General features: G+C 37.5%; 1 protein-coding gene across 8 annotated transcripts in view; it reads right to left on the bottom strand.

Annotated features, from left to right (window-relative positions):
• rap1gapb (RAP1 GTPase activating protein b) overlaps positions 1-27,033 on the bottom strand; it is a 58,988-nt gene that overhangs the window by 23,871 nt on the left and 8,084 nt on the right. For 2 of the 8 annotated variants that reach the window (XM_058402578.1, XM_058402580.1), the window contains exons 1-2: positions 7,666-7,865; positions 4,069-4,104 (exon numbers count right to left, since the gene is read on the bottom strand). The exons of 2 other annotated variants lie outside the window; for them this stretch is intronic. In XM_058402578.1, coding sequence (XP_058258561.1) covers positions 4,069-4,104; positions 7,666-7,709 — 80 coding nt within the window. In that variant the 5' untranslated portion in view covers positions 7,710-7,865. Of the gene's footprint in view, positions 1-4,068; positions 4,105-7,665; positions 7,866-27,033 lie in introns of those variants that run through there. 4 more of the 8 variants (XM_058402584.1, XM_058402587.1, XM_058402583.1 and 1 more) reach the window with 3 other exon arrangements.

Here is a 27,033-nt window from a genome sequence, read left to right as displayed (position 1 = left end):
TGAAAATTATATGTTTTGTGGTTCAGATAGGATATGTTACTAGCACCACATGTTACTAAAAGCAACCTAATTTATTTTTGTCAATCTTAAAGCTGCAGACAGCACGCCGTCTGGTCTGACAGACATTTAAATCATCCAACTTGACATTCGTGACACTATCATCAATCATCCCAAGCCTAGTCAGTTAGAGCTATCAGACAGGACTGGGAAAACCCAAGAACACTCCTTCTGTCTGCAATATTCCTGAGTATGCACAGCAATATATCCAATAATAAAACTATAGCATCTATGCAAAATTCAACGCTGCCATTTTACACAAACCTTAGTTCAAGCTTTTGTCTTCACAACACTAAAACTCTCAGGACATCTGAATTCCTCTATTTATTTCTTTATGAATGTATGCATGTACTATTTATTTATTTAATTAATTATTTATCAGTTAATAATAATAATAATAATAATAATAATAATAATAATAATAATCAGATTTCATTGTTATATATTTTGTTTTTTTATTTATGTAAAATTTATTTTGCGTTTCTGTATTTCCTTTTCCTTATACTAATAAGGTGGCTGTTGATCAAGTGTGTCATCCTCCCTACTTATTTCCACTGGCTGATTGATATAAGAGCTGTAGCTGCATTGTGCCTGCTGGCTGTTCTGAATGTGAAGCACACTGCAACAGACAGTCAGAGATGCGAGACAGCTGAATGAACAGGAAGAAAATTCTAGGTTATTTACTCCTTCATGTTCTAGTGGTGGCTCACAGTTTGCTACACTGACACAGTGGTCCTTTAGTGGTCTGCAAGCTGACAAGTATGAAACTCATGTCAAGCTGCTGTTCTTTTATCCTCTCGTTCTAACAGGACAAACATGACAGGATATTTCAGATGCACTGTTAACATTTGATTTAACATGTGATTTAAAGCTAATGAATAAGCTGTTTCAAACCCAAATCCCTGATATGCACAGCACCAAAACAGTGCATCAATTTCATAGAGGCTTTTCTTTTATTGTATAAGATGTATATGAGTAGTTTCAGTCATTTTTTATTTTAACCAGTGTGTGGGTACACATCTGCTTCAGCACTTCTACAGGTTGAAATGTGAAATGCTTAAAACGTATATGCTCTAGGTTGTGACTTCTCTTTCTGTAGGTTCAAATGTTTTGTGTACTAGCTGGCTAGCTGAACAAACTGAACCACATGCAGGTGAACACATCTTCATGTCACATCTCATTTTGCACACAGTCTCTAACTGCACAATGCAGCCCATCAACACAATGACACACAAATGTCAGAAAATCTTGTGGAAGATCCTATCACCCCATCACCATCTCCACCTGCAAATCCTAATCAGTCTTGTAATCAAAAGCTCTGTATTGCTGCCTCCTCAACCCTGTGCTCCCAGACCCTCTCCTACCCTTTACTCTAGGCTTGATAGCTATGCCTAAACTTATATATCTAAACACTCCCATATGGATAGAAAAGCACAGAAATAAAAAAAATACAGGAAACAAAAGAATACACAAAACAATAAATAAATGAATAAATATATAAAATACACAACAAAAATTATATAATAATAATCAGGAAATAAATTGAGAAAAGTACAGTGAAAAACAATTAATTAGCCATTAATTAATTCTGTTATTTATTATTTATTTTGGTATAATCTGTCCTTCCTCATGAACAAGAAAAGTATTGTTACAAAAAGTATTGTTAACGCATAGTGGGTTTTCGTCTCACTGTTAAGTTTATCTTCTCCCACTACTTAGTCAGATAGACAAGTAGAACATGTCTGTGTGTAGTTGGGCTGCACATAAAGAAGAGTAATAGATCTAATGTCACCAGAGCTTTGTCCTAGACCCACTCAGTTGAGACAGCTAATCAGCTGGCCCACGGCTGAGGCATAGTCACTCTGAGGTCTGTGATTCAGAGGAAAAATTATAGCTTATACAGAATAGTAGGCAGATGAGTAATTCTGATCTGAATGGGCTAATCATAAGAGCATTGTGCCTTCTAAACAATACTAATCGTCTCATTAGGACTTGGTCTTTATTCAGGGCAAGTGTTACCATGACATTACCTTTTTGTTATATGATTTCTGGCAACGTGTTGGAGTAAAACAAAGAAAGATAAAGTCACTGCGTTGTTTTCCGTCACACAGGCTCAGTTTTCAGTGTGACACATTTGATGGCATTAGGGGTGGAAACTGCTGTCTTAACAAAATTTTGATTTCGACCTTGCTGGCCAAGTTATTTTACTGAACACTTTCAGTTAAAGTCAAGGCAATAAAACACACAAAAACACACTGCCTTACAATCTCTGTGAGGTCTTTCCACTGACAATAACAATACAAGTAATTAATGCTATTCCTACACTCGAATCCAACTTTAACCTCAGTAACAAAAAGGTGTAGTTTGTGGTCATTATAATAAAAACACATATATCGCTGTTTATTAATTATTTATCTAATCAACCATGTGGTAGCAGTACTATCCATAAAATCTGAAATTATACAGATACAGGTCAAGAGCTTCAGTTAATGTGACAACATCAGAATGGGGGAAGATTTTGGTCAGTGACTTTGACCATGGGTATGGATGTTGTAGCCAATCTGGTTTTAATATTTGAGAAACTGGGATTTTCATACATTACAGCCTGTAAAGTTTATACAGAGTGGTGTGAAAAAGGAAAAATATCCAGCAAGTTTAAACTCCTGGTTAATGAGAGCGATCAGAGGTGAATGCCCAGACTGGTTGACAAGATGACAGGAAGTCTACAGAAACTTGAACCACGCTTTACATCCAAGGTATGCATAAAAGTCATAATACACAACATATATCAAAGGTGGATGAGGTGGATGGACTACTACATCAGAAAACCACAGCAGAAGACCAGGTTTAACTCCTGTCAGCCAAGGCATCTGAAAACAAGAACTGGGATCAGGCTCATAGAAGCTGGACAGCTTAAGGTTGAAAAAAAAAACATCGCCAGGTCATCTGGCACCAACAAGCCACTGTCAGAGTTACTGAGGTCACATTTCCCCCCTTCTGATATCTGATGTGAACTGAACTAAACTACATGCATAGAGGTGGTGCTGCATGATTGGCTTTTTGGAAAATTTCATGAATGGGGAAGGTATTCCTAATAAAATAGTCGGTGAGTCTATATAGTACAGCACAGTCAATAAACTGCACAGTTCCTCATCCCCCACCTCTTGAAAAACATTGTAATGAGTGAAACTTTTAATGAGTCTGGGATATTCGTTCACCCAAAGGAAAACGTAGGCAGGCTTCAAAAGCAAGACACTGTCATTAAGCTTCAAACTGATGCTAATCTCAGCACACTGATGAACAACGCTTTGTGTCTGGTGTTCCTATGTGTGTGTTACAGCTTGTGAGAAATAGAGAATAGGTAGGAAAATGAGTTGTCTCTCTTAGGTATTTGTTCTCATTAGCATGTGCTACCAGACTTATCTGAGCAAATTCACACACAAATGTAAATCCTACCACAATTCCATTTACCAGAGGCACTTCATTTTCATTTATCTAACATAGTTTTAAAATGAATCTGGCGGATTACTTTCACCTCATAGGCAATGTTTTTTTTTTACATCATTCTTAAACTTAGCCAAATGCAGTGCTTCTGTTAAATGTAACTGTGGAAGTATTCACTTTTCAAAATAAATAACATGGAAATTTAAAATGAATTATACAATTTAAAATGAATTGCCTTGTGGCCTTATGAGTGGTACAACAGCACTGAGCTTTCCTCCTATCATTAAAATAGAAGAAACATCAGAAGATCAAATCCAGACAATGCCTCAGGCATCCCAGAGAGCACAGCTGCATCTTATAAATATATAGCATTCACAAACAAATAAGTGGAAATGATGGAGATTGTTCAAAATAAATGAAAACACATTAGCAGCATGTTTTCCAACAAGGTTAATAGCATTATTGAACCTTATTACTGACCAACTAATATATTCTATATTGTATTTACTTTTATAAGCATATTGATATATATATATATATATATATATATATATATAAATGTCTTACCACAGACCTCTTGCCTTGGAAAAAGTTTTGTCCACTCTGCGAAGAAGAAAAATGTGTTGCTTTACTAACAAAATAATTTATATTTTACAGAACACAAACAATTAAATATACATAATTTCTCCCCTAAACCCTACTTCCCCTTCTGTTAGAGGTTAGTCAATCTAGTGCCCCCAGGCACCTAATAGTTAAACCTATAATTTAGGTAATGGTCCAAAGTTAACTAGGTATGTTATGATAAGAATTCTCAGAAGGTCATCCTTTTTGTGTATATTTAATTTAGAAAAACTGTACTATCACACTTCATATTTATCCCAATGTGTAAAGCCATGCGTGAGAAGTTTAATATTTAATCCTGTAGGTGTGTACTGACTACAGTACATTGCTCTACTTAAATCAGGCGTAAAATCTGTGAGCTGTTCATCCAAGGCCAAACACACTAATGGGAATGAACAAATTATAAGGTCAGTTATGAAAGTGTTTCAGCTGTTCTGAGCATGCATAAGTAGACTGCTATACTCTGTTGCTGTACTCCATCTTCCTCAGACTTTTTTCAATAGATTTAGAATGAATTTAAGTTATGTAAATTCAGTAATGGAATTTATTAAGTTACAATAATGCACTTGTGGTCCCACTGCTTATAAACCTGAAAATACACACAATATTCTCACACATATTTAAACACTCAATTACACCTAGGGGCAATTAAGAGTAGTCAATATGTCTACTGCTATGTTTATGGTACATGGGAAGAAAACACCTCCCAGAAACACAGAGAGTGTTGTGAAACACTTGTGGAAGTTCGGCCCAAACAGTTACTGAAGTTTACGGTTCAGACTGGGAACCCTCAAGCTGTGAGGCAGTAACACTATCTGTGGCTGCACCATGCACCTTTACTACAAAACAGTGGAAACAACACCTCTTGTCTGTCCTTGAGGTCATGAAAACAATTTATATACATAATAATATATATAATTTATATACGTTGTGTGGCGAAAAGTTTCTAGACACTGACCATCACTCACACACACACACACACGGGTCTTCCACAAACTGTTGCCAAACTGGAAGCACATAAATGACTAGAATGTCTTTGTATGCTGCAACCTTAAACTTTTTCATCACTGGATCTAAGGGGCAATTCCAAGTGAGGTCTGTTAAGATAAGGTTTACCAAAGGTGAAGTGAAAGAACTAGAATGACCTGCACAGAAGCCTGACATCAACCTCATTGAACATCTTTGGGATGAACTGAAACACTGACTGCTCCCCAGGCCTCCTCAACATCAGTGCCTGACCTCATTGATGCTTTTGTGAACGAATGAGCAAATCCCAACAGACATGCTCCAAAATCTAGTGGAAGGCTTTCTAAGAAGGAAGGAGATTTTCAGCAAGCATGTATGGGTATGATACATACTTTTGGCTTTTTTGACATATAATGTACTTTGGACAAGCTTGATTTTCTGTTTTAAATTCATCGGTTGGCACAAACAAACTAACCTCCATGGGCAAACTAAACAGGTGGTTAGTCTGACTTCCTGAAAGTCTGCATTTTTTATTCCTTGAATGATCATTTGTATCTCATGCTAGGAAAAGAAATCGCTATCAAGTCTCTGATCTATTTGCCTTGTCTCTCATCCTGCTAATCTTGCCTTTGTAAATGTCAGAGCCTGTAGTAAATGTCAGAGCCCCTCAGCAAGAGAAGAGTATCAATAAAAACACTGTGTGTTCACATGGATCTTGCTGACATGGGATAAAAAGAGCCACTGTTGTGTCAACAGCACAGATAAAACAGCCCACTCCTAGACGCAAGCAGGAATGTTCAATGGTCCATTGCCTTATTTAGCAAAACTATCTAGCCAATGCTAGCTTTTCAGCTCTTTTTTCAGCTCTCGTGAACTGATCTATTAAAAGAACTTAATTTCATTTGTTAAAATTAATATATGCATAAAGGTATAACATTACAAGTATTCACATATGAAAATTTTAAAACATCAGTCTTGAGAGTGTGGCCGTACGGAAAGATCAAACCCTCATATATACTAAGTTACTGCAAATGTCACCATGCTGTAACTTCAAAACAGCCAAGCCCCCATTTATAGTAACTGTGAAGACACATGAACTGTGAAGGAAAGCTACGTGGGTAGGTCACATGTGTTCTCAAAAACAAGCACTCTCACTATCACACATACTCTAAACTATGTAGAGAAAGTGTTTAGCATGACTACCACATAATCTCATGACTACAATGTGCTCATCAAGGTAAAAGAAGAAATTGATGCAGAAAGCCAATTGAGAACGAAGAAAAAAAGCAGCCATTAATGCAGAACCTTTTATGATATCTAATTAGAGTTTAATGCAGTGTGCTGTCAAATAAACAAAAAAGAGCTTTTATATGAACAACTCATTATCTGTTAATGGCAATTTTCACTGTTTCATATAGAGGGAGCTAATGGTTTCATTCGTCTGCATTTGAAAACCTAAGTCAAGCCTGAGACACTCACTTAGAACCGACCAAATTCATTAGAAAATATTGCAAGCAAGTACAAACATAAATAATTACTGAGCAAGTGGGAGTTTTTATTTTATTATATATATTTAAAGCCAGACACATTTTTTAGGGTTGCAGAGAGATTGTTTTCATTGTCATTTTCATATTCATGGGGAAAAGAAAGATTGATTGATTGATTTTACAATTTCAACCAAATACTGATACAGATATTTGAAATATATAGTGGTACTGAAAGAGGTACTATATTACACTCTTTATAATGTTATTCTGACCTGGTTATTCTGAGATTGAAAGAAAACATGATTTGAAATGCTTTAATTCACAGACACATTCCTGCTAGAGGTATGGCATCTATTTCCATAAATGTTTACATTGATACTTTTTTTTTCTTTTTTTTCTTTTTTTTTTTTATAAAAATATGATAACCTTATTTTTAAACACATTCTCCAACTGCATTAAAGTTTCAAATTCTATGGTTACGGAATTGTAGAGAGCGAAACCTCTTCAGTACGTCTGAGAAGGTAAACAAATAGTGCCTGCTGCAGTGTAACTTTCTCATGTAGCTGATTAACGGCCCGTATTTACCCAAAGTGCTGCTGACTGGTTGTGTCTGTAACCTGATGATGTAGCACATGACAGATTCCTGACTGCGGACATACAATTTATATAGGCCAGTCGCTGTACAATATATGACAGTGTTCCAAAAATAAAATAAACTAGGGATAACCTTTAACAGGTGATTATTTGATTTTTAGGAACAGCAGCCCTGAACACAGTGTTCTGCTCACTGGCTTAAGCACAATTTTGTGTTGTCCTCTCCATGTGGTAGGACCATTCTCTCTTTGTTAAGCACTATTAGTGTTCGGTTGAGGAGAGCAGACACTCATTAATAACATGCCTACAGGCATGAGGACACATTGTGTTGTTTGACCTCGCTAACAGATTGTGCCAGCAGTAATTTATTTAGAAGAAAATAGTTTTTAAATGAAACAATTCTGTTCAACTGAAAATATTGTCTTATTAAACATGTACAATTACATAATAAACACACACACACACACACACACACACATACAACACACACTCTTACCCTCCATAGGCCCCAAAAGTGAAGCTCCTCTTCCTATAAGACATAATCTGCAATTGACAAGGATCTTCAAACTAGCACAGCTACAATCACTTCAGTTATTCTCCTTCTCTCTCACTTCTTTTGCTTCGTGTTACTGTCTCAGTCAGTTTGCTCATGTCCTGCACCTGCGTCTCTGTGTCCGTCCTTCACTGCCCTCCCTCTCTCCCTCCAAGTTTTCCCTCTTAAGAGGGGTGAGGGAGAGGCATGTGTTCAGTCATACTGGTGTGCATGGTTACAAGCAGGTGCATGGAGGGCAACTCACTGCCTTCCAGTCAGGGAGAAGTGCATTTCCTGGGTCACAGCTCCTCTCAAAGTGTTCTCAGCCATGGGGGAAATAGAGCATTGCTTCCAACTAATGGAAATTCAAATTTGTGGCACCACACATGAGGGGAAAACTGAACATGAAACCAGAGACTGAAAGAGTCTCAAAGAAACAACATGAGTGGAGAAGTGAAAAAGGTATCATCCTTGTAGAACTGCCATTATGTTTTTAACTGGTGGAGCACAAATATCAGTTTACTGCCAAACCCTAATTTCAGTAAGTGTGTGAATAAGCCCATTGTTTTCACATTATCCCATCAAGATATGGACTCCACAAGGTGTGCTGTGGTATCTGACACCAATACAGCAGATCCTTTAAGCCCTGTAAATTGTGAGGTGACTTCCATGCATCACTTCTTCGTGCAGCACATTCCACAGATGTGATTACAGTGAGATCTGGAAAACTCTTTATCAAACCATTCCTAAACATTTTTTTGCACTATGGCAGGGCACATTTTCCTGCTGAAAGAGGCCACTGTTATTAGGGAATACTGTTGCTATGAAGGGGTCTACTTGGTCTGCAGCAATATTTAGGTAGGTGGTATGTGTCGTGTGGATGTACAGTATGAAACATCCCATGAAAGCCAGGACCCAGGGTTTTACAGCAGTTTCCCAACATTGCCCGGATCATTTCCAGGTGCCACTGTAATGAGACAATCAATGTTATGCACTTTACCTGTCATTGATTTAATGTTATGGCTGATCGGTGTAAAGATCAGTCAGCCTCGACTTTGCAATACTGGGCACTTACAGCTTAAGAACATATCACCAATGATGGATCACCATAATGGCACAAGAGCTTTAACAGACTGCAAATGAGTATTTACATGAACAACAATTCAGCAGAAAGTCTATCAATGTCTGCTGTCTAGTCAGTGTTGCCCTGATAACAATAACATGTCCTCGTTCTCTATTGACATAGATGTTGATTCTATCAGAGGTGAATCTTGCTCACTTGGGTCATCATAAATCAGATCACTGTGACCTCTCCACAGTGAAGGTGATTGCATGCTTGACCTGTTCTTTTCTTATTCTAAGTCTAAAAAACACCCTCAGCACCTGCATCCCTCATGTACCAGTCTGATAGCTCACAATATACATAGCAACATATCCCCATAAACAAAGCAACTCTGCTGGACTAGTGCATAAAAGTGGATTAGTTCTGGTTAACTAATCTGATTGGATAAGTGGTGTTCCAAGACAATATGTTTATGTTTATTATAAACACTGGGTTTCACTGTGTGTATCACGCCGCTTGCCTGTGTTTGCCATGTAAAATTCCACTTCTGGCAACAGTTAACGGAGACCAATACAAGTTAGCTGCATCATCAGAGGTTGGAGGACGTGAAAGGGCACAAACAAGCCAGGTCCAGGTTATAGAACCTGATAAGGAGAGATAGGTGCATAGAGGACCAACCCACAGCACAAATATCCTGAAGGGGAACATCCCTAGGCAGAATGTTGGACAAGGCGATGGAGTGGAGTGAGCTGTAATCCCAAGAGCTGAAGCCACACAGCATGCCTCATAGGCCTAGGAGGTAGCTACCACTATCCAGTGCTGCTTGGAGACCAGATTACTTTTGTTGCGGCCACCAAAGCAGTCAAAAAGGAAGAGACCAAAGAACATGCACATGACTCATAGCAATGGCTGCCACATGTACTTCAATGTAGAGGGTAATATGCCATCAAAGAGGTGTGTCTGCAAGAAGTCTAGCACTGTACTAACAGGGCAGTGAACTAGATCCTGATGACAGAAATTACACCAGAGATGAAACTTTAACATAGTCTCCACAACATCCGTTGGGAAACCAGAGTCTAGGAGCTGGTCCCCTTCAGGGGCCAGACCAAGAGGTTCCAAATCTTGGGGTGGGGTGGTGAATCACCCCTGGAAATTAGGTCCACAAGCCAGACTCAAGTGGACCAATTAGGAACCATTAGTGGACTCGGTCATGGTGTACCCTGACTAGAACCCCCATGAGTGGAGCTAACAGGGAAAGCATACATTTTGGCTACATTTGCTCCATGGCATCCAAAGGGGCTGGTGAAATGGTATGGCCACAGGGGACAGTGGGTCAACTACTCAAAGGCGAACAAAGCCACTTCCGCCCAGCCAAAACTGCCATATGTATTCCACCGTCTACAGGAGTGTATATTGGTCTGAGAGAGAGAAATCTGGTCTCTACCTAAACACAGACTGCCCTAATGACTGATGAAGGGGACCACCAAAGGTAGCCCCTGAGTTTTGGGCACCGGTATGCTTCATCCACGAAAGCAAACTGGCATACAATTTGAAGCACGCAGGTCCAAAATTGGCGTAGCCCTCATCCTTCTTGGGAATCAAGAAGTACCTCCTGTAGGAAGGAAGTTTGGTCTGTGCCAACAACAGTGGGCAGCACACCTTAAAAGGAGGACGTGAGGCGAACTGGATTCTCTAGCCTGCATTTAATTAGACTGTTATCCAGATATGCTGTACACATATACATGCTTAAATGGTGCCCTATTTGACACCTTTTTTTTCCACCTGAATAAACTATAGTGTATGCTGGTTGCCACTTGCCACTGCTAATTTGAACTTTGCTTTTATAAGGCATTGCATTGGCTACGAAATTCAAAACAGAATTTGTTGTTCTCACCCACTCACCGGGTCAGACCAATGTTATGTTATTTATTACTGCATGAACAGTGATTATTGATATGCAAACATGCATTGGTACTGGATAATACTGAGCAGACATAAAGATACACTTAAATGCTATTCTAAATTATGTAAGTTACATGCTTATATATAAAAACTAAATAATTAGTCAAAACTAAAACCTTTTTACTCATAGAAATTCTCATTCAAAACACTAAAACATGCATGTGCATCAGAAGCATGCACATACGTGCACTCTAACATTTTATTTTGAAGTAAACCACTGAGACATTAAGGCATTCCTAAACCCACTCACTTACCATTCAGCCAAATGGTCAGAGTTAAATTATAACCACAGTACTGGGGTACGACTCTCTAGGACACACAAAGTCAGTTTCATAACACATAAATTAACAAAGTGCAGGTTATTCGACCTTTCATTCTCTGGGACAGACACTGTCTAGACTGTGAAGTTCTATAATCTCATTTAAATGCCAGAACATCAGTGGGTGCATTTCATCATACTGCTTCAGAGCTACACTGCCTCCATAATGATGATCGCAATTTATCTTTGGCCCACTGTCCATTATAAACCATTCAAACAAAATATCTTGCTTCACATTATATTACAGGAAATATGTTTTTTTCCCTTTTTAATTAGTATTTTGCAACTAATATATTTATTAATTTATTTCATTCAAAATGGGACAGCGTATGTTATTATCTTTTAACTGATTTTATTGATAGTGGAATGCACTTAATGTTTTGTATTAAGTGAATTCCATCATGCTCTAAACAGTGTTTTAGGAGACGTCTCTTGTCCTCTCGCCATCCTGCCTCCCTATCTCTTTCTTTCTCTGTCTAAGTAAATTATATATAGTATATACCCTTCAGGAGATGAGAAGCACATAGGAGATAAGTAGTTTATTTCTGTTAGTCTCATTCAAATGATCATGCATGCAAACAAGCAAATGTCTTTTTTTCACAGGTACCAAAGGCAATTCACTACTGACCACAAGCTCCCTGTTAGAGGTGTATATCAGGACTGGGATCCCATGGGACCAAATAAATTGCAGGAGCAGTTTTTTTTTTTTATTTTCAGTAAGAGAAGCAAGAGACTATAATTGCTTTCAAATCGACATGAAGCTAATGTTAGACAAACATACAACGCATTGTACATTAATGGAATAAACATTCAATATCAAAACTGCTCTTTGGGGAATTTTTGAGTGATAGTAATAATAATTCATACTAGCATACTTTTTATCTGACTGTTTCCTCAGATGAATCTGGACCCTATTCCCAATCATCTCCCAACCCCCGCAAACCCCTTCATTAGCAAAAGTGGTTTGGCAAAAGTGGTTACTATCTTATACAGTATATGTTGATGACTGTAGATAACAATTAGTTGTTTATAGTGCTGTTAGCTGCACAACTCAACAAGATCCATGCTCCAAGTTTACATCAAAGGGAAAAAATAACCCTGTACACAATAAACTGTTTTGTGCATCCATTCCTTTGTTCATGTACTTTGCAAACTAAACCCATTTGTGGAAGTTTACTAAACATTACTGGAAGTGTGTAGTCTGTGTTCCCTTCTCTGACTACCAGCTCCTGCCCACACTACAGTAAAAACCTCCCACACCTGGGGGACTCCACTTTACTTTACATCTTTTATTTCTTACACATACTAAAATACATCATCTAATTTGGTATTTTGCTGCTGTAAGCAAGTGGCAAACTGTGGTGGAATTGTCCTCAGTGACTTATGATACAATAACACAGAGCTGTCAAAATATAACCACACTGCTAATTATGCAGTAATTGCTTTATGGCTACACTCTCTGTTAATTTTACCCAATATAAACTGCACAATTACCGCTTGAAAATAATTATGTTCTAATTATCATTAACATTTTGTCACTTTAGCCTCATACACACTGTTTTATTTCAAATCCAAATGTGGCGTCGTACAAACGCATACAGACTACAGTATAACAATGTTCACTAGTAGCAGGTATACAAAAATAAATCTAAGTTGATTTTCAAACAATTCATCCACACCAGATGGAATCAGGTGAGAAATGTGCTTTTCAGACATCAGACTGGAAAATAAGTAAAATATGAAACATAGAGAGAAAGACCATAAGACCACAGGCATTTAAACTGAGCAGCGAAACATTCTGCAATATTACCCAGCACTGTGTACTCAGACACTGCACACTGCCCTCTACTGGAGACACACACAATACAATGTGTGACTGACGTGTCAGTGACCTTCAGCACCCTGGACAGTGAAAGAAGAGAAGACAAGATCAAACCAAATCCAAATGTGGCCAAATCCAGCCAACAGTTTCATTTCAATTGACCTGCACAAACCTGGCAAGAAAAAAGCACTCTTTCAATATTAATGATGTTATCACTGAATACTTTTAAATGTAAATGTGGTTTAAGTACCTTGAAGCGGTGCTGAGGTTTGTGTTATTTGTCTATGGCCTCTGTGTTATCTCTGCTGTCCACAAACTCAGCTCTATTACTCCTTTATAGTGGCTGTTCAAAGCCTGTTGCACTGTTTCATGCTGGACTGTTGAAGCTGACCAATTTCTTCTCACTCTGTGTGTGAGTGTGGGCCCACGCATATGTGTGTGTTGCACAGCCTGACCAATCTCTACTCCTACTGTGTTTGACCTCAAAATCTGAGAGAACTCAGCTGGTAGTCCACAGCTACTAGACATCAGAGAAGTGTGTGTGTGTGTGTGTTTAATTTCTTTTAATTTTCTTCATCCTACAAATATAAAACAAACTACACACTCACTGAGCACTATTAGGAACGCCTGTATACCTATGCATTCATGCAATGATCTAATCAACCAATTGTGTGGCAGCAGAGCAACACATAAACAAAACAGAAAATAGGATGCAGTGCACACAGGCAAACAAAAACTAGACTGTTGAAGTAGTATGCAGTATTAATATAGTGTTGCTATTAAAATGCTCACTGAGAGGATATATAACCAAAAATCTTCCTAGCCAGGAAACTTGAATGATATAAAGTGTTGTGGGTTTTTTTTCTTTTTACACAAACAGCACCTTGAAGATATATTGATACCAGTCAGTAACAACACAATTCAGTCATTAATACTATAGATACTATATTGTCATGCAGTGATCTCACATTAAATAGATAAATATAATGTTCATCCTCAGCTAAACGTGATACACACTTATCTACAATAACACTGTTTTGAGGGGCTTTGTATATAGAAATATGATACAGATGGCTGGACATCTGTCTCTGTTTAGCTGGGCAGCATTCTTGCATTCAAGCAGCAAAAGAACCAAAAATATTATTTTTTTAACACACAAGCTGAAAACATCTTTATTAGTTGCAATGGATATGTTACACCCTTAAAGTCTTGGCAGAACAGATCTGTGGAATCTGTAAAACAGAGGTTCGTGTAGATGATGCCAGTGGTGCTTCAGGTTTTGGAGAGCCATTAGAGCCACAGAAAAGCTAAACCACAAGTGGAATTCAATTAGAAAAAATGGTGTTAAACACAGCCGTAGTTTTATATAAAACACAGCAGCTGTACCATCACCTCTGTGTCAGTTCTCAGTGTGGAGTGCTGCTTTAGTATTTACTATATGAATGCAAAAAGCCTTTGTGTTCCACTTTGTTTCACTGCTGAACGCTTGTTGCGTCACTCATGTTAAAAGACGATCAAGAGCATCACAAAAATGACTGGTTGTCATAGGAACAAAGCAATTTAAAAGTTAAAAAAGATAGAAATAATAGATAGCAGAGAAAGTGAGTGACGTCTAAATTGACAAACACATGGAGCATAAAACGAAGCATTTGAAATAATGATGGCTGAGAGTACAGTGAGGCTTAACAAGACATCTGCTACTCTGGCAGGCTTTGTGCATATGTGCGTGTATATGTTTGTCTGTGTGTAACAGACAGAAATCAATATAGAGGGCAGTGTCATTAAGTGTGTCTCTGTTTGGTGTGCCTAATATTGTGTTGGTTCCCCTTTTGCTGCCAAAACAGCCCTGACCTGTCGAGGCATGGACTCCACTAGATCCCTGAAGGTGTGCTGTGGTATCTGGCACCAAGATGTTAGCAGCAGTCCTCAACTTACAGGACTTAAAGGATATTTACAGGACTTAAAAGGACTTTAAGAATACTTTTGATAGATACTGACCACTGCAGACCAGGAACACCCCACAAGAGCTACAGTTTTGGAGATGCTCTGATCCAGTCATCTAGCCATCACAATTTGGCCCTTTGTCAAACTCACTCAAATCCTTACACTTGCCCATTTTTCCTGCTTCTAACACATCAACTCTGAGGACAAAATGTTCACTTGCTACCTAATGTATCCCACCCACTAACAGTGTTAATCACTTCACCTGTCACTGCTCATAATGTTATGCCTGATCGGTGTATATTTCTAAATGCCCCCACACCAACCGGCAAGCTTTTTGACATTGTCCCTTCCAGAAAAACTGGTGGTGTTGTATGGCATCATGCCCTGTATCACCCTCTTTTAATACAACAACTAAATAAAACAATGACAGAAAAGCAAGGTGATGGTGCCTCCTTCATGTGAACATGTGCCACCTCCATTCCACTGACAGCTCTTTTGTCTAATAAAATGTACTCTTTAAATATTAAACAAAGGAGGCAGGAAGGCATTTTACATTGCAGGTTTCTGGAATAGTAAGCAGCCTGTTCCATGAGCAACAACTTGTGTTCACTTGTTTTTTATAAATAATTATACCACACCACAGTTCAATTATTGAATCAAAAGGTGTGGATTAATTTATAGCTTAATTTATTAGTTTTCTAAGTATGCACTCACTCTAATATGAACATGTCTCAAGTGTAGGTGCTTACTAAACATCAGTTCGTTTTGAGCACATGAATTGATTCAAGCCATTTATTACGCTGAGCATTTATAAGCAGTTCTTCTTGCCTCTTTTTGTCTCTATTGAAGTCTTTATGAGAACTTCAGAGTCCTTATTTATTTTGTTTATTTCTTTATTTTCTAGTTTATAACACTAATATTTAAAAAAATATTTTTACAATGAAATGCAATGGAATGCAAACAAAATGAAAGTAGGAAATCCTGCAGCACCCTCAGCACCGCTGCTACGACTGCCTTGAATATAATTTATATAATAAGACCTCACAATATTATATTAACATTAATTAATGTTTTAACAATAATTGGATAATGCATTAACATAATATTCAATGTCTACCGTATACGTATAAATAATTATGTAATCTGAACATTTTTGCCTAATGTAAGTGATCTGCATATTGTGTTCCTTCTGCTTCATTGACTGTCTGTTGGGAAAGGGGGGGAAAGGGCAGGAATGTTTGTGATATAGATGACAGTTTTGAAGGAAACTACGTAATCAACATCTTAACTGACAAAGCAAAGCATGTCACTACTTGCAGCAGGAAGTGACAACATTATGTAAAGCATTTTTAACACAAATCAGACACAGAAAAGCACTCGCTTTATCATCTAGAGTTCTCAGTGATGCCACAGCTATTTGTGACCAGTATTTCCAGTGAGAGAGATGTGGTATACTCTCTCTCCTTTATCAATCACACATACACCAATCATGGGCAACTGTAAGCTTGCATGCTGCATGTAGAGCGGGTAAAATAGCACTTTCCTTTGCAATATGCTCAGAAAGTGGATGGAACCTATTAGTAGAATAGTGTTAATGTCCACACAATCACCTGAGTCTTACAAAAATGGTGTTTTATTTGAAAAGCCTGAAGAGACTAAATATTTTCTTCCAGTTACTGAGGTTAAGGTTCCAATTTCCTGTCTCTATTGACATCTAGGATAGCCATTTCTCTCCTAGACTGGAGCTGGGATGTCAAGGATGGATGAATAATGCCTCAGGTTAACAAAGCTGGACCACATGCAGCAGTACTGAATGCCAGTACTGAATGTTTTCGCCATTCTCATTATTACTGAAGTTATAAAAACAACCTAATAGAATAACTGCTCTCTGTCCCTGAATAGTAAGAAACCTGTTTGATTAACTGAAATCTTTCATCTGAGAACGATCAAATTCAAATGGATGCAAATGAAAACTGTAAAACTGAATGCAATACTGTCACTGCTACGGTCGAAAGCTCTGTGTACACATAGAGAATACTAATGGGCCAAAACTGACATCTCTTGAATTGGCAAAGACAACTTAGACTCATGTCGCAAGAGGATAATAACAGATCACCATAAGGCAGCAAAGAAAAAAAAAGCGACAAGCTGAAGTTTATTATGCTTTCGATAAATGTTGCCAGTGTTTGCATTATTTTATACGACAGCACAACACATAATTAACAAATCAAGCAAATTTAAAATATTCAATACATAATCTGAACTATAAAACTATTACAAACTATTATAATCATGATTCATAATAAATTAAAAAATGAATGTATATTGCCACTGTGAGCTCATAAACTTCATTAACCTAATCAGGCTTCCACTTGTAATTTCCGTTTCCAGACTTTTTTATGTTATCAGAATTTTTTATACCAAGTTTGTATTGTAATTGATGAAGAAGCATGTACAGCACGTCTACAGGCTAAAATATTGAGCTGACATTCAGTGATGCTTTTGCTCTTCATTATTTCCCTATATTGTTTCTGTCAGACACATAAGCATGTATGCTGTGGCTGTCAGGAGGAAAGGTTAACTCCAGTAGAAAATGATTCTCCTCACTGCCTCCCCTTTCCCTCCATTAGTGGCCAAACAAATATGTATTCATTAAATCTTACTTAATATAAAAATTATACAGAAGACATATCCCTGCACTCAAACTTGAACATTGAAGGGGAGAACACTACGGCAGTGTGCCTCACTTCCAGAACGGGTTCCAAGTAGATACCTAGAACCAAGAACCCAGATATTACCCATTTTTAAACACATTCAAGTGTGTTTAAAGGTCTCCCACTAAAAACGCCTACACTGACATCTCATGTGAGAAAAACACCAGCTTTAGGAAATGAGGAAATATAACCATAGTGTCTAAATATTTCTGCTACAATTATGATGCAATTGTCTGTTATTTCCTCAAAAGCCTGAGAATAAAATGGGTTTGCTTGTACCCTGAGCACTTTATTAGGAACACCAGTACACCTACTCATTGATGCATTATCTAATCAGCCAATCATGTTGTAGTAGTACAATGTTTAAAATCATATAGATATAGGGCAGCAACTTTAGGTAATTTTCACATCAACCATCAGAATGTGATCTCAATGATTTTGTTCTTGGCATGATTGTTGGTGTCAGACAGGCTGGATGGGTATTTCTATACATACTGGTCTCCTGGGATTTTACACACACAACAGTCTCTAGCATTGAATCAGAATGGTGCAATAAAAAAAAACATCCATTAAGCAGCAGTTCTGCAGACAGAAAAGTGCTTAGAGAGGTTAATTGAGAATGGTCAGACTGGTTAAAGCTAAGTGAAAGGCTCAGATAACCACTCTGTACAATTGTTATGTGCATAAAAGCATCTCAGAATGCTCAACACCTCGAAACTTGAGGAGAAGACCACATCAGGTTTCACTTCAATCAACCAAGAACATGAAGCTGAGGCTGCAGTGGAGACTCACCAAATCTGGACAGTTGAAGACTGGAAAAACATAGCCCATACCCAATTTCTGCTGAGGCTCACAGATGGTAGGGTCAGAATTTGGTGCAATCTGCTTAAGCCATGGACCCAAATGCCTTGTGTCAACAGTCCAGTTGGGGTGGTGTAATGGTGTGGGGATTGTTTTCCTGGCACACTTTGGACCTGTTAATACCAATCAATCATCATTTGAATGCCTCAGCCTATTTGAGTGTTGTTGACCACATACACTAAACATTTAATCACTACTTTCAGCATGATAATACATCATGTCAGAAAGCAAAATCATCTCTTTCATGAACATGACAATGAGCACTTCACTGTCTTCTCAGTCAAGGGATCTGAATTCAATAGAGCACCTTTTTGAGCACCTTAAACATCTGCAGGAACTGTGTGACGCAATCATGTCAACATGGACCATAATCCATGCCACACTGAGGCTGTTTCGAGTGCAAAGAGAGGCCCTGCTCAGTATTAGTAAAGTGTTCCCAATATAACACTAAGCGGAAGGGGCAGGGCTTCAGAACACCTGCACAAATTGTCAATCCTTCCACATTCATGTTATCTTCCATTTTATTGGTGAAAACAGACTGCTGCGTATTTTTAGCATGTATTTTTGACTGAGATCTCATGTTAAAACGGGAGCTCCTACAAAAACCACAATTGGCAGGTCTAGAGTTTAGCACCTTTTTAATCTAGAAAACAGATAAATAAATTAAGCTATGGGGTCGGTCAACTAATATTTTCATGATTTTTTTTTCTTGTTACTTTTTTTGTGTTTTTTTCCTATAACTTGCCAACCATGTCCCCACAAGGTAAAAAAAAACCATACACATGCGCACACACACACACACACAAAGTGTTAAAGGCTTGTCTTTGTCTGACCCAATGGGATTAATTAAAATCATGCCAGGGCTTGAGTGAGGCACCAAGAAGCTCTCTAGTTTGGGAAGGAGGGAATAATACCTCCTGGTAATGTAGTCGTATGCTGTACAAACAGGCCCATGAATGTCAATTATGCATTAGGCTGAAATGGAAAAAATTAAAACCATACTAAAAATAATTATGCTTATAAGAGTTATATACAGTACATCAGATATACATATCAAAGACTCTTCTGTATGTACATGGGATTGAAATGTAAAATACCAGTTAAAAGTATTTTTTTTTACTGTTCTTTACTATTTTATAAAAATATGAAATACTACATATGACATAACGCAATGATTTACTGTTTGATTGAAAGTGTTTTATATTCTTAATGGTGCTTCGCATTTTCTTATCCAGGAAAAAAAACGTACAGAAACCATTTATATTTAAGTAAAACTACTTGTATAGAATAATAGCCACTTGTTAAGATGATATTAATTCAGAAATAAATGTACACATGACCGATAAATCTCTCTTAGTAACAGGAAAATGCATATATTTAACAGAGTCTGTTTTCACTCTTGACTGGTAGTGTATATGAAATATGTTCTAATAATGATAATCATATGGATATTCCAAAAACATCTTTCACAAAATTTAAAGCGACTCATAAATCATTGGGAGGATGTTAATACAGAGCCAGACTAATTATACAATATTAAACAGAACAGCCCATACAAATGAATAATTCAAAGTATTGTGTGGCAACTTGAAAGTATGTGATTAATTAATATTTCTGAGCTTTTCCATTGAAGGTTAAAAAAATTCTCACAAATGGTTGTGTTCACCAGTTTAGTCAGGTTCACCAGTTTAGTCAGGTTCACATGTTTGCATTTAATGCAATATTTTCATATATGTAGTAGGCCATACATACAGTCTGTAAGTAAAGTGTATAGTATGCAGGAATGGTATGGATGCATAAATGAGCTGTAGGTGTGGAGCATTGTGCTTTATTGTACGCAGGATCCTTAGGCTGCTCATTCATCCATCCCCTCTGTACTAGACGTGTGGCATTTGCACGTGTATGAATGAGAGGCTACTGTGGCAGCACTGGCTTTACTGGACATTATTATTATATGGAGAAATGATTTAATGGTAGATTTTGCATTAAATTATTAAATAACAAATTTGTTATAACAGTTTACAGTAACAACCTTCATATAGCTAAACTATGTACATGCGTCTTATAACTTCTAATAACATTTTTGCTGTAATTGTTGAAATTGTTAAGTCATCTCAGTCAGACATATTAAAAGAAAATGAATACTAGGGCAGATTCAATGATCAAATTATGTCTTTTACATGCAATGCAAAGAAAGAACAACAAATCTCACAGCTGAAATATTCACCAATGACTTGACAAACACGATGTGCTCCATCTGTTTTAATGCACTTAACTAGTTTACTAGCACAAGACACATTATTACATTCTGTTAGCTACCACGTATCAGCAATTCAGTTTCCAGGCAACAAAAACATGAAAGTGGGTAACACACTAGAGCTTTTATTTGCCCAGTGATCTAGCTAATGAACCCTTTGTCCACCCCTGATGTATGTACTAAGCTAATCTTGATCTTGGTTTTTGATCTTGCAAAATTCAAAGCTTAATCTCTGATGTAGAGATAAAGACCATTACATGCAGTAGTTGATTGAGTGATAAAGATTGAAGAGAAAAGGGCAAAGTCTTTCACAAACATGAATCATGACCCTTCAGGCAAGTGTACAAGTCTGTGTGGTCTATGTTTATGTGTTCTGCCCCTGAAGTTCACCTTGGCATATTGGCATACACACACACACACACAGAGGGGGAGAGAGAGAGAGAGACAGAGAGAGAGAGAGAGAGACAGAGAGACAGAGAGACAGATAGAGAGGGAGAGAGATAGAGAGAGAGAGAGAGAGAGAGAGAGAGAGAAAGGGAGAGAGAGAGTCAAGTCAAGAATAAACACTCTCGTCTGATTTATGTAACAGTCACATTTAAATCTTCATCATACTTCAAGAGACACAAAATTAGAACATTTGGCCTGTAGCCTTCTTTCTTCAATGAAGAGAAAAGCACTGCTAACAAAAGAAGCTCTGTGAATGTGGATGAGTCTGGAGCTGAAAATAAACACTGAGTGAAAGTATTACCTAAAACTGGTTTTAAAGAACAAAAGTGTAGGAGTTCATCTTTCAACAGTGCACGCCAACCATTTAACAGGATCAATGTCAGTGTAACAGCACTGTTATATCAGTATCTATGCCAGATATCTGAGTCACATGCACTAGTCTAAATTTACCCACTTCCACAAAATATCCTAGTTAGGCTACAAGACAATGTGATTGTTAATCAATACTGCTACAAAGATCTACGCAATGATCTGATTACACTTAAAGCATAAAGCCCTAAGAACATGTGTGATGTTGACTGACAGGACAGTTTGATCAGGATGTGAGCAGAGTACTATCACAAACGCACCATTTCATCTGTTTGAATCAACCCCTGGTGCCCATTTCCCATTCCCATTTGGTGAGGTCTGCTTGAGCAAGCATGAATTACAGCAATTACTTTTGGGTGCAGACCAAAAACACCAGTCTGAGACTGACTAACAAAGATGGTCTGAGGCATTTCCAAAAGAACCCTTGCAATTTGATTCAGTTGCAGTGCAAAAAAATGATTCAACTCAGCTTTAGAAAGTGAGTCATACGTGTTGTGTAACATGGCCAATTGAGATGCAAGCTGCTAAACTATAACTAAGCCAAAAAGACTCAAGTTGGAGTGCTACAAGAACAATCAAGCAATTAATCAATTAATCAACAGATTAATGGATTACTAATAAATTATACAGCTATGTTATTGCTATGTTATTACCTATGTTGCACCAAGGTTCTATGTTTTCCATGCTCATGTGGCTTTCAGAATTTCAAGATTTGCTTATAGTTTCTCTTTCACCATTTATGAACAGTTAAATATATATTGCCCACATGACCTGTAGCAGGTGTTCTCTTTTAGTATTTTCTTATAGACTGTGACAAAACAAATTAAACCAAATAGTAAATGAACCAATGGTATAAATTTGATTCAGATGCAGATGTAGCCTAACCTGTAAGAAATGGTCTTCAATGCCTGCCCCACCATCATGCATGTGACATTTCATTTAAGTCAAAAACAAAGGTTTTTGCGGAAAGCCAGCTCGGTGACTGAGATGTCAGTATCAGATCACTATCAACAAATACCCAGAGCTTTGATAGTGAAAAATTGGATAAATGCATTACTAATTAGAACAACAGCGGTGAATGAATTGGCTGCTCAGGCACTGGAGACAAGCTGATTTCATGTCTGAGCTCTCGGGTTACTTATCCCCATTTCATGGGTGATGAGTAGGTTCGCTAGGCTGTAATTCCAGCATGTTCCACCAAAAAAAGTCCCTGCTTATGTAACATGTAACATGCTGTAGTCATAGTAACCTTTACAGAATGCACAGATCTGTGAAGAATGCATTACAGCCAACGTAGATTAGCTAAACTAGGATAAACTCTCCTAAATGTTTGTTGATCAAAAATAAATGCTTACATATCTTTAACATGATAAGATGACACCAAGGACTTTCCATTTGAATGAAGTTGGAAGAGCACTATGCTCAAACACAGGAGAGTAGAATACAGAGTGTTTAGGCAGAGAGACTAATGACAATTAGTGAGTACTCAAAATGTCAGGATTTTCATTTGTTCATTATACTTCAGATGACATTAGCTGCCACTTTCTAGCCTAATTATTTAGGCTAATGTGCCAACAAAACATCAGATGTACAAGACTTCACTAAACACTGTAATTTGACTATTAGGGATCTTTCACATACTACCATGCACAACAAACAGCCTTTTCGTTTATTTGTTGGTTATAATATGTCAGGTTATGACTTATTTAGTCATAAGTGCAACTGTATATTTATACAGTCCATGGCCAAAAGAATGCACTCCCTTCTCAATGATTGAGTTACGGTGTTTTCTTTATTGTGTTGCTAGAAGTAGCACAGAGTGGGACAACTGAGTGCTGAAGTGCATGTGGGATTGGCAGATGCCAGGAGAATGTAACCTACCAGAATACATACTGCCAACAGTAAAGTTTGGTGGAAGAGGGTTAATGGTCTGGGGCATTTTTTGCCCCCTCTAAGATATTTTAGACTTTTGTTTTAGAATTTCATGCTTACAAATTTATGCCACCAGTTTGGGGAAGGAAATTTACTGTTCCAGCATGTGCCCCTATGCACAAATTAAAGCACATAAAGACATGGTTTGTCCCTGACCACAACCCAAAGGAACACATCTGGGAAGAACTGGAATGCTGATTGTGGCTCAGAGTTTCAGAGACACACCTCATATATAGTGTGTAAGTGAACTGTCACTGAAATTCCCACAAATACTCTCCAAAATCTATCACCTATTTATGTAGGCTCCTTCCAAAGAAGCTCTCTGCAACTGAAACATGCTCTGGATATTTCTTGTGTGACTCTGACAGTTCTGCAGCATGCTCAGGAATTCTGTAATAGATAAATATTAAATTAGGTCTGGGGGAAAAAATCAGCTTATATGCTACAGACAGCTAATCCTGAATAATTTGCATAAATTTGTTTTGGATTTGGACCAATAGACAGTGAAATAACCACACACTCTTTCTTTCTGTCTCTTATGCACACCCACACACACTGACCATAACTGCAAATAAGGTTTTATTACAGGAAACAGGGTTGAAATTGGTTTAAAATTGACCACGTCAATAAAGATCAATAAAGACATAGTGCCCAGGAAGAATGCACCAAAATGCTCTTATTTGTCATCGTGTAATTTTGTTCAACCTCATCTTCCCATCTCTTATCTGCTCTTCATTTATATTCATTTCATTCTCTTCATTTATGCATTTTAAAGAAGCCAAAACGATTCCCTTTGGACATGTTTAGATGAAAAGTGAATGGGATTATCATACTATCAAAAGCTCTCTACCATGCATCACTTCCACACCATAAACACAGATTGTATTTAAGGTTAATGACTCAAAAGCACAAATTCCTTGCTCCTATGATAATGATAAACACAATAGTAACAGCAGAGGATTTCACTGGAACACAAGCTGTGGAAGAGGTGTGGGGGATCAAATCAATGGTACAAATCGGAGCAACGTGAAGTCGGGTTATTTTCCCTTAACTACCATTTTTATTGAGTTGGTTTCAGGCAATGTTCAGGGAATGTGGTACTATCTGTGTAAGAGCAAGGAAACACTGAATAGTAAAAAGTGAAGATGCAGAAGAAGAGACGGGAGGAAAAAAAAGAGCATTTTAATCTCTAGTGGAAAGACTGCTGCAGTTAAGCTTAAAGAGAAACGGAGAGAGACAAAGTATAAAGATCAGAAAAACATGACAGAAAGAATAAAGCTGTGAAAGAGTGTGTGTGAGAGAGATGGACCGGTCGATAGAGAAGGTCATGGCTCCCTTCTGTATGACAGCTCGAATTCATCCTGCCATCGCTGTGGCTTCCCGAATGAGTTGAACCACTACACTGATAAATCATTAGTGTTAAAACACTGATCCCTCACATCACACCAACTCTACTGTTTTATACAGACTCTATATACAAAGAAAAATTCCAGATTGCACATTGCACTACCAACATCACCACCTGTACGCAGATTTCGCGTGACATGCTTGCAGTGTGTGGTATAAATGAGTGTTGTAATCAATAAAATGACTGACTTTATCTGTGGCATAATCGTTTGCTGTTAGTTATGCTGGTTGTAGCATCTCCCAAAAGGATGTATTTTAAGATTTTCATGAAATGTTCTCTAAAGTATTTATTCCAAAAAAAAAACACAAGTGAATATAACAAGTGGCAAGTGAATATGATGATTAAAGAAATGGTCTCAAATGGTCTATCGTAGCACACCTCACATCACAGCAAGTTGTCAACTGACCAAAAAGAAGTAACGTGTCTCCAGTGAGCACAGAAGCATCAAACTGGACTGGAAAGTGTGGGGGAAAAAGTTGTTTGGGTAGACGAAATCTGGTTTCCTTTTGCATCATTCTGCAAGGATCAGAATTTGGCACAAGCAACATGGAGCCATGCAATTTGATATGAACTTTATAGGCTGGTGGTGGCAGTGTGTTAACTTGAAAAATGGGTTCCTTGAAAAGATTAAAGCCCCTGATACTCTGTGCTGCATGCCTGGATGGCACAGCACACCTCATCATCATGACTGGCCAAGTTTATTTATTTATTGCTACGGTTAATCCATACTTAGATGGATGCTACAGGCATGATAGTGCACCCACATTATCCCTGCATTTAGGAGAAGCAGTGAGGAAAATCCTCCTGAGTGAAGCTGCAAGCTTGTTGAGAAGACTTGAGTGTCCAGTGCTCAAAGTTTTGTATTACAAATGCTTTTAATTTAAAATATAAAATTTATTTGATTTGTTTTACTATTTTCTTAGTCATTGTCTTATTATATATGCAAACATATTAATAGTCGTGAAAAAATAACAAAACCAAAGAAAAAAATTGCATTGATGAAACTGCACAATACTTGTCACAAGTTTTGTTGAAACTTGTATTGCATTTGTAAAACAAAGTTTTTTAATATGAGTGATAAATTACAAAAAAATTAGATAAATAAAAACAAAGTACATATTTATAGCTGGGCTTGTGCCAGGGTTCAGTAATCAATGCAGGGTTTCTTGAAGCTCCAGAGAGTATGCAGACTGCAAAGTGCACTTGGATTTAATTTCAGCCTCTCAGCAAAGCTAGAGCAGGAGAGCTGTATACAGAATTTATTCAGCTTGAACCTGATGTCAAGATTGTTAATGCGGCCTTAAATTAGAGATCTGAACCAGCTGAAAAAACCACAACACATGCTTGTGTGATTTATGTGGACAGTTCTAACCATATCAGCGGTTTTGCCCTTCACAATATCATAAGGGTTAAAGTAACTTACACTCTTTATCAGTAAAGTCTTATGAATTAAGTTATGTGCTTTTCATATTCTTATGGAATGGCACAGTCCATGAATGTCAACTCAACCGAGCATCCGAGATATGGCATTTACTGTATAATAATTTTCATATTTTGTTACTGCTCAAAACAGCCGGTATAATGTACAATCCACATCCATTTGAATTCATTTTAAAGGTCAAAGCAGGCACATACTGTAGATTGAAATGCCATAGAAACCTTTAAACACATACTGAAACAATTGCTTCAGCTAGAGTTCTGTGAAATTACTGGAAAATACATACAATGTAAATACTTATAAAAACCCACATACACATACAAGCTTTTACAAAAAAAGCAAAGCCATCTAAAAACATTAAAGCAGGTATTTAATGCACATATCTCTCACCAGATTTACAAACGTTCTGGTTCATCTCAGCATATTTTATTTGTACTCATGTGCATATGCTGATAAATGTCAATCATTAATAAAGTGCAAAGTGTCTGCACATCACGGCTGATTTGCTGATTTGATGCCCAGAAAACTCCATAAAAGGTAACGCTCACAGAGAGCTGAAAGTGCAGTGCGAAGACAAAACGGTGAGGAAAAAAGGAGATTCTCAGGGGCAGAAGTTTATCAGTTTGAATAAAAAATAAAATAAATATTTAGCAGCATAACAAGCACCTTTTCTCCAGACAGTGGAGAAAAATTACAGGAAGTGTGAATTAGATATTAATTAAAAAATGTGAAAAGGAAATAGTTCAATATAAAAATGCAGGACAGGAACGTTTTTTCGGAAGTTTAATGAATTCCA

Source organism: Hemibagrus wyckioides, linkage group LG11, assembly GCF_019097595.1.
Source record: "Hemibagrus wyckioides isolate EC202008001 linkage group LG11, SWU_Hwy_1.0, whole genome shotgun sequence".
NCBI lineage: Eukaryota > Metazoa > Chordata > Actinopteri > Siluriformes > Bagridae > Hemibagrus > Hemibagrus wyckioides.
The sequence above is the reverse complement of the archived record's forward strand: the minus strand, read 5'-3'. Positions and strand labels throughout refer to the sequence as shown.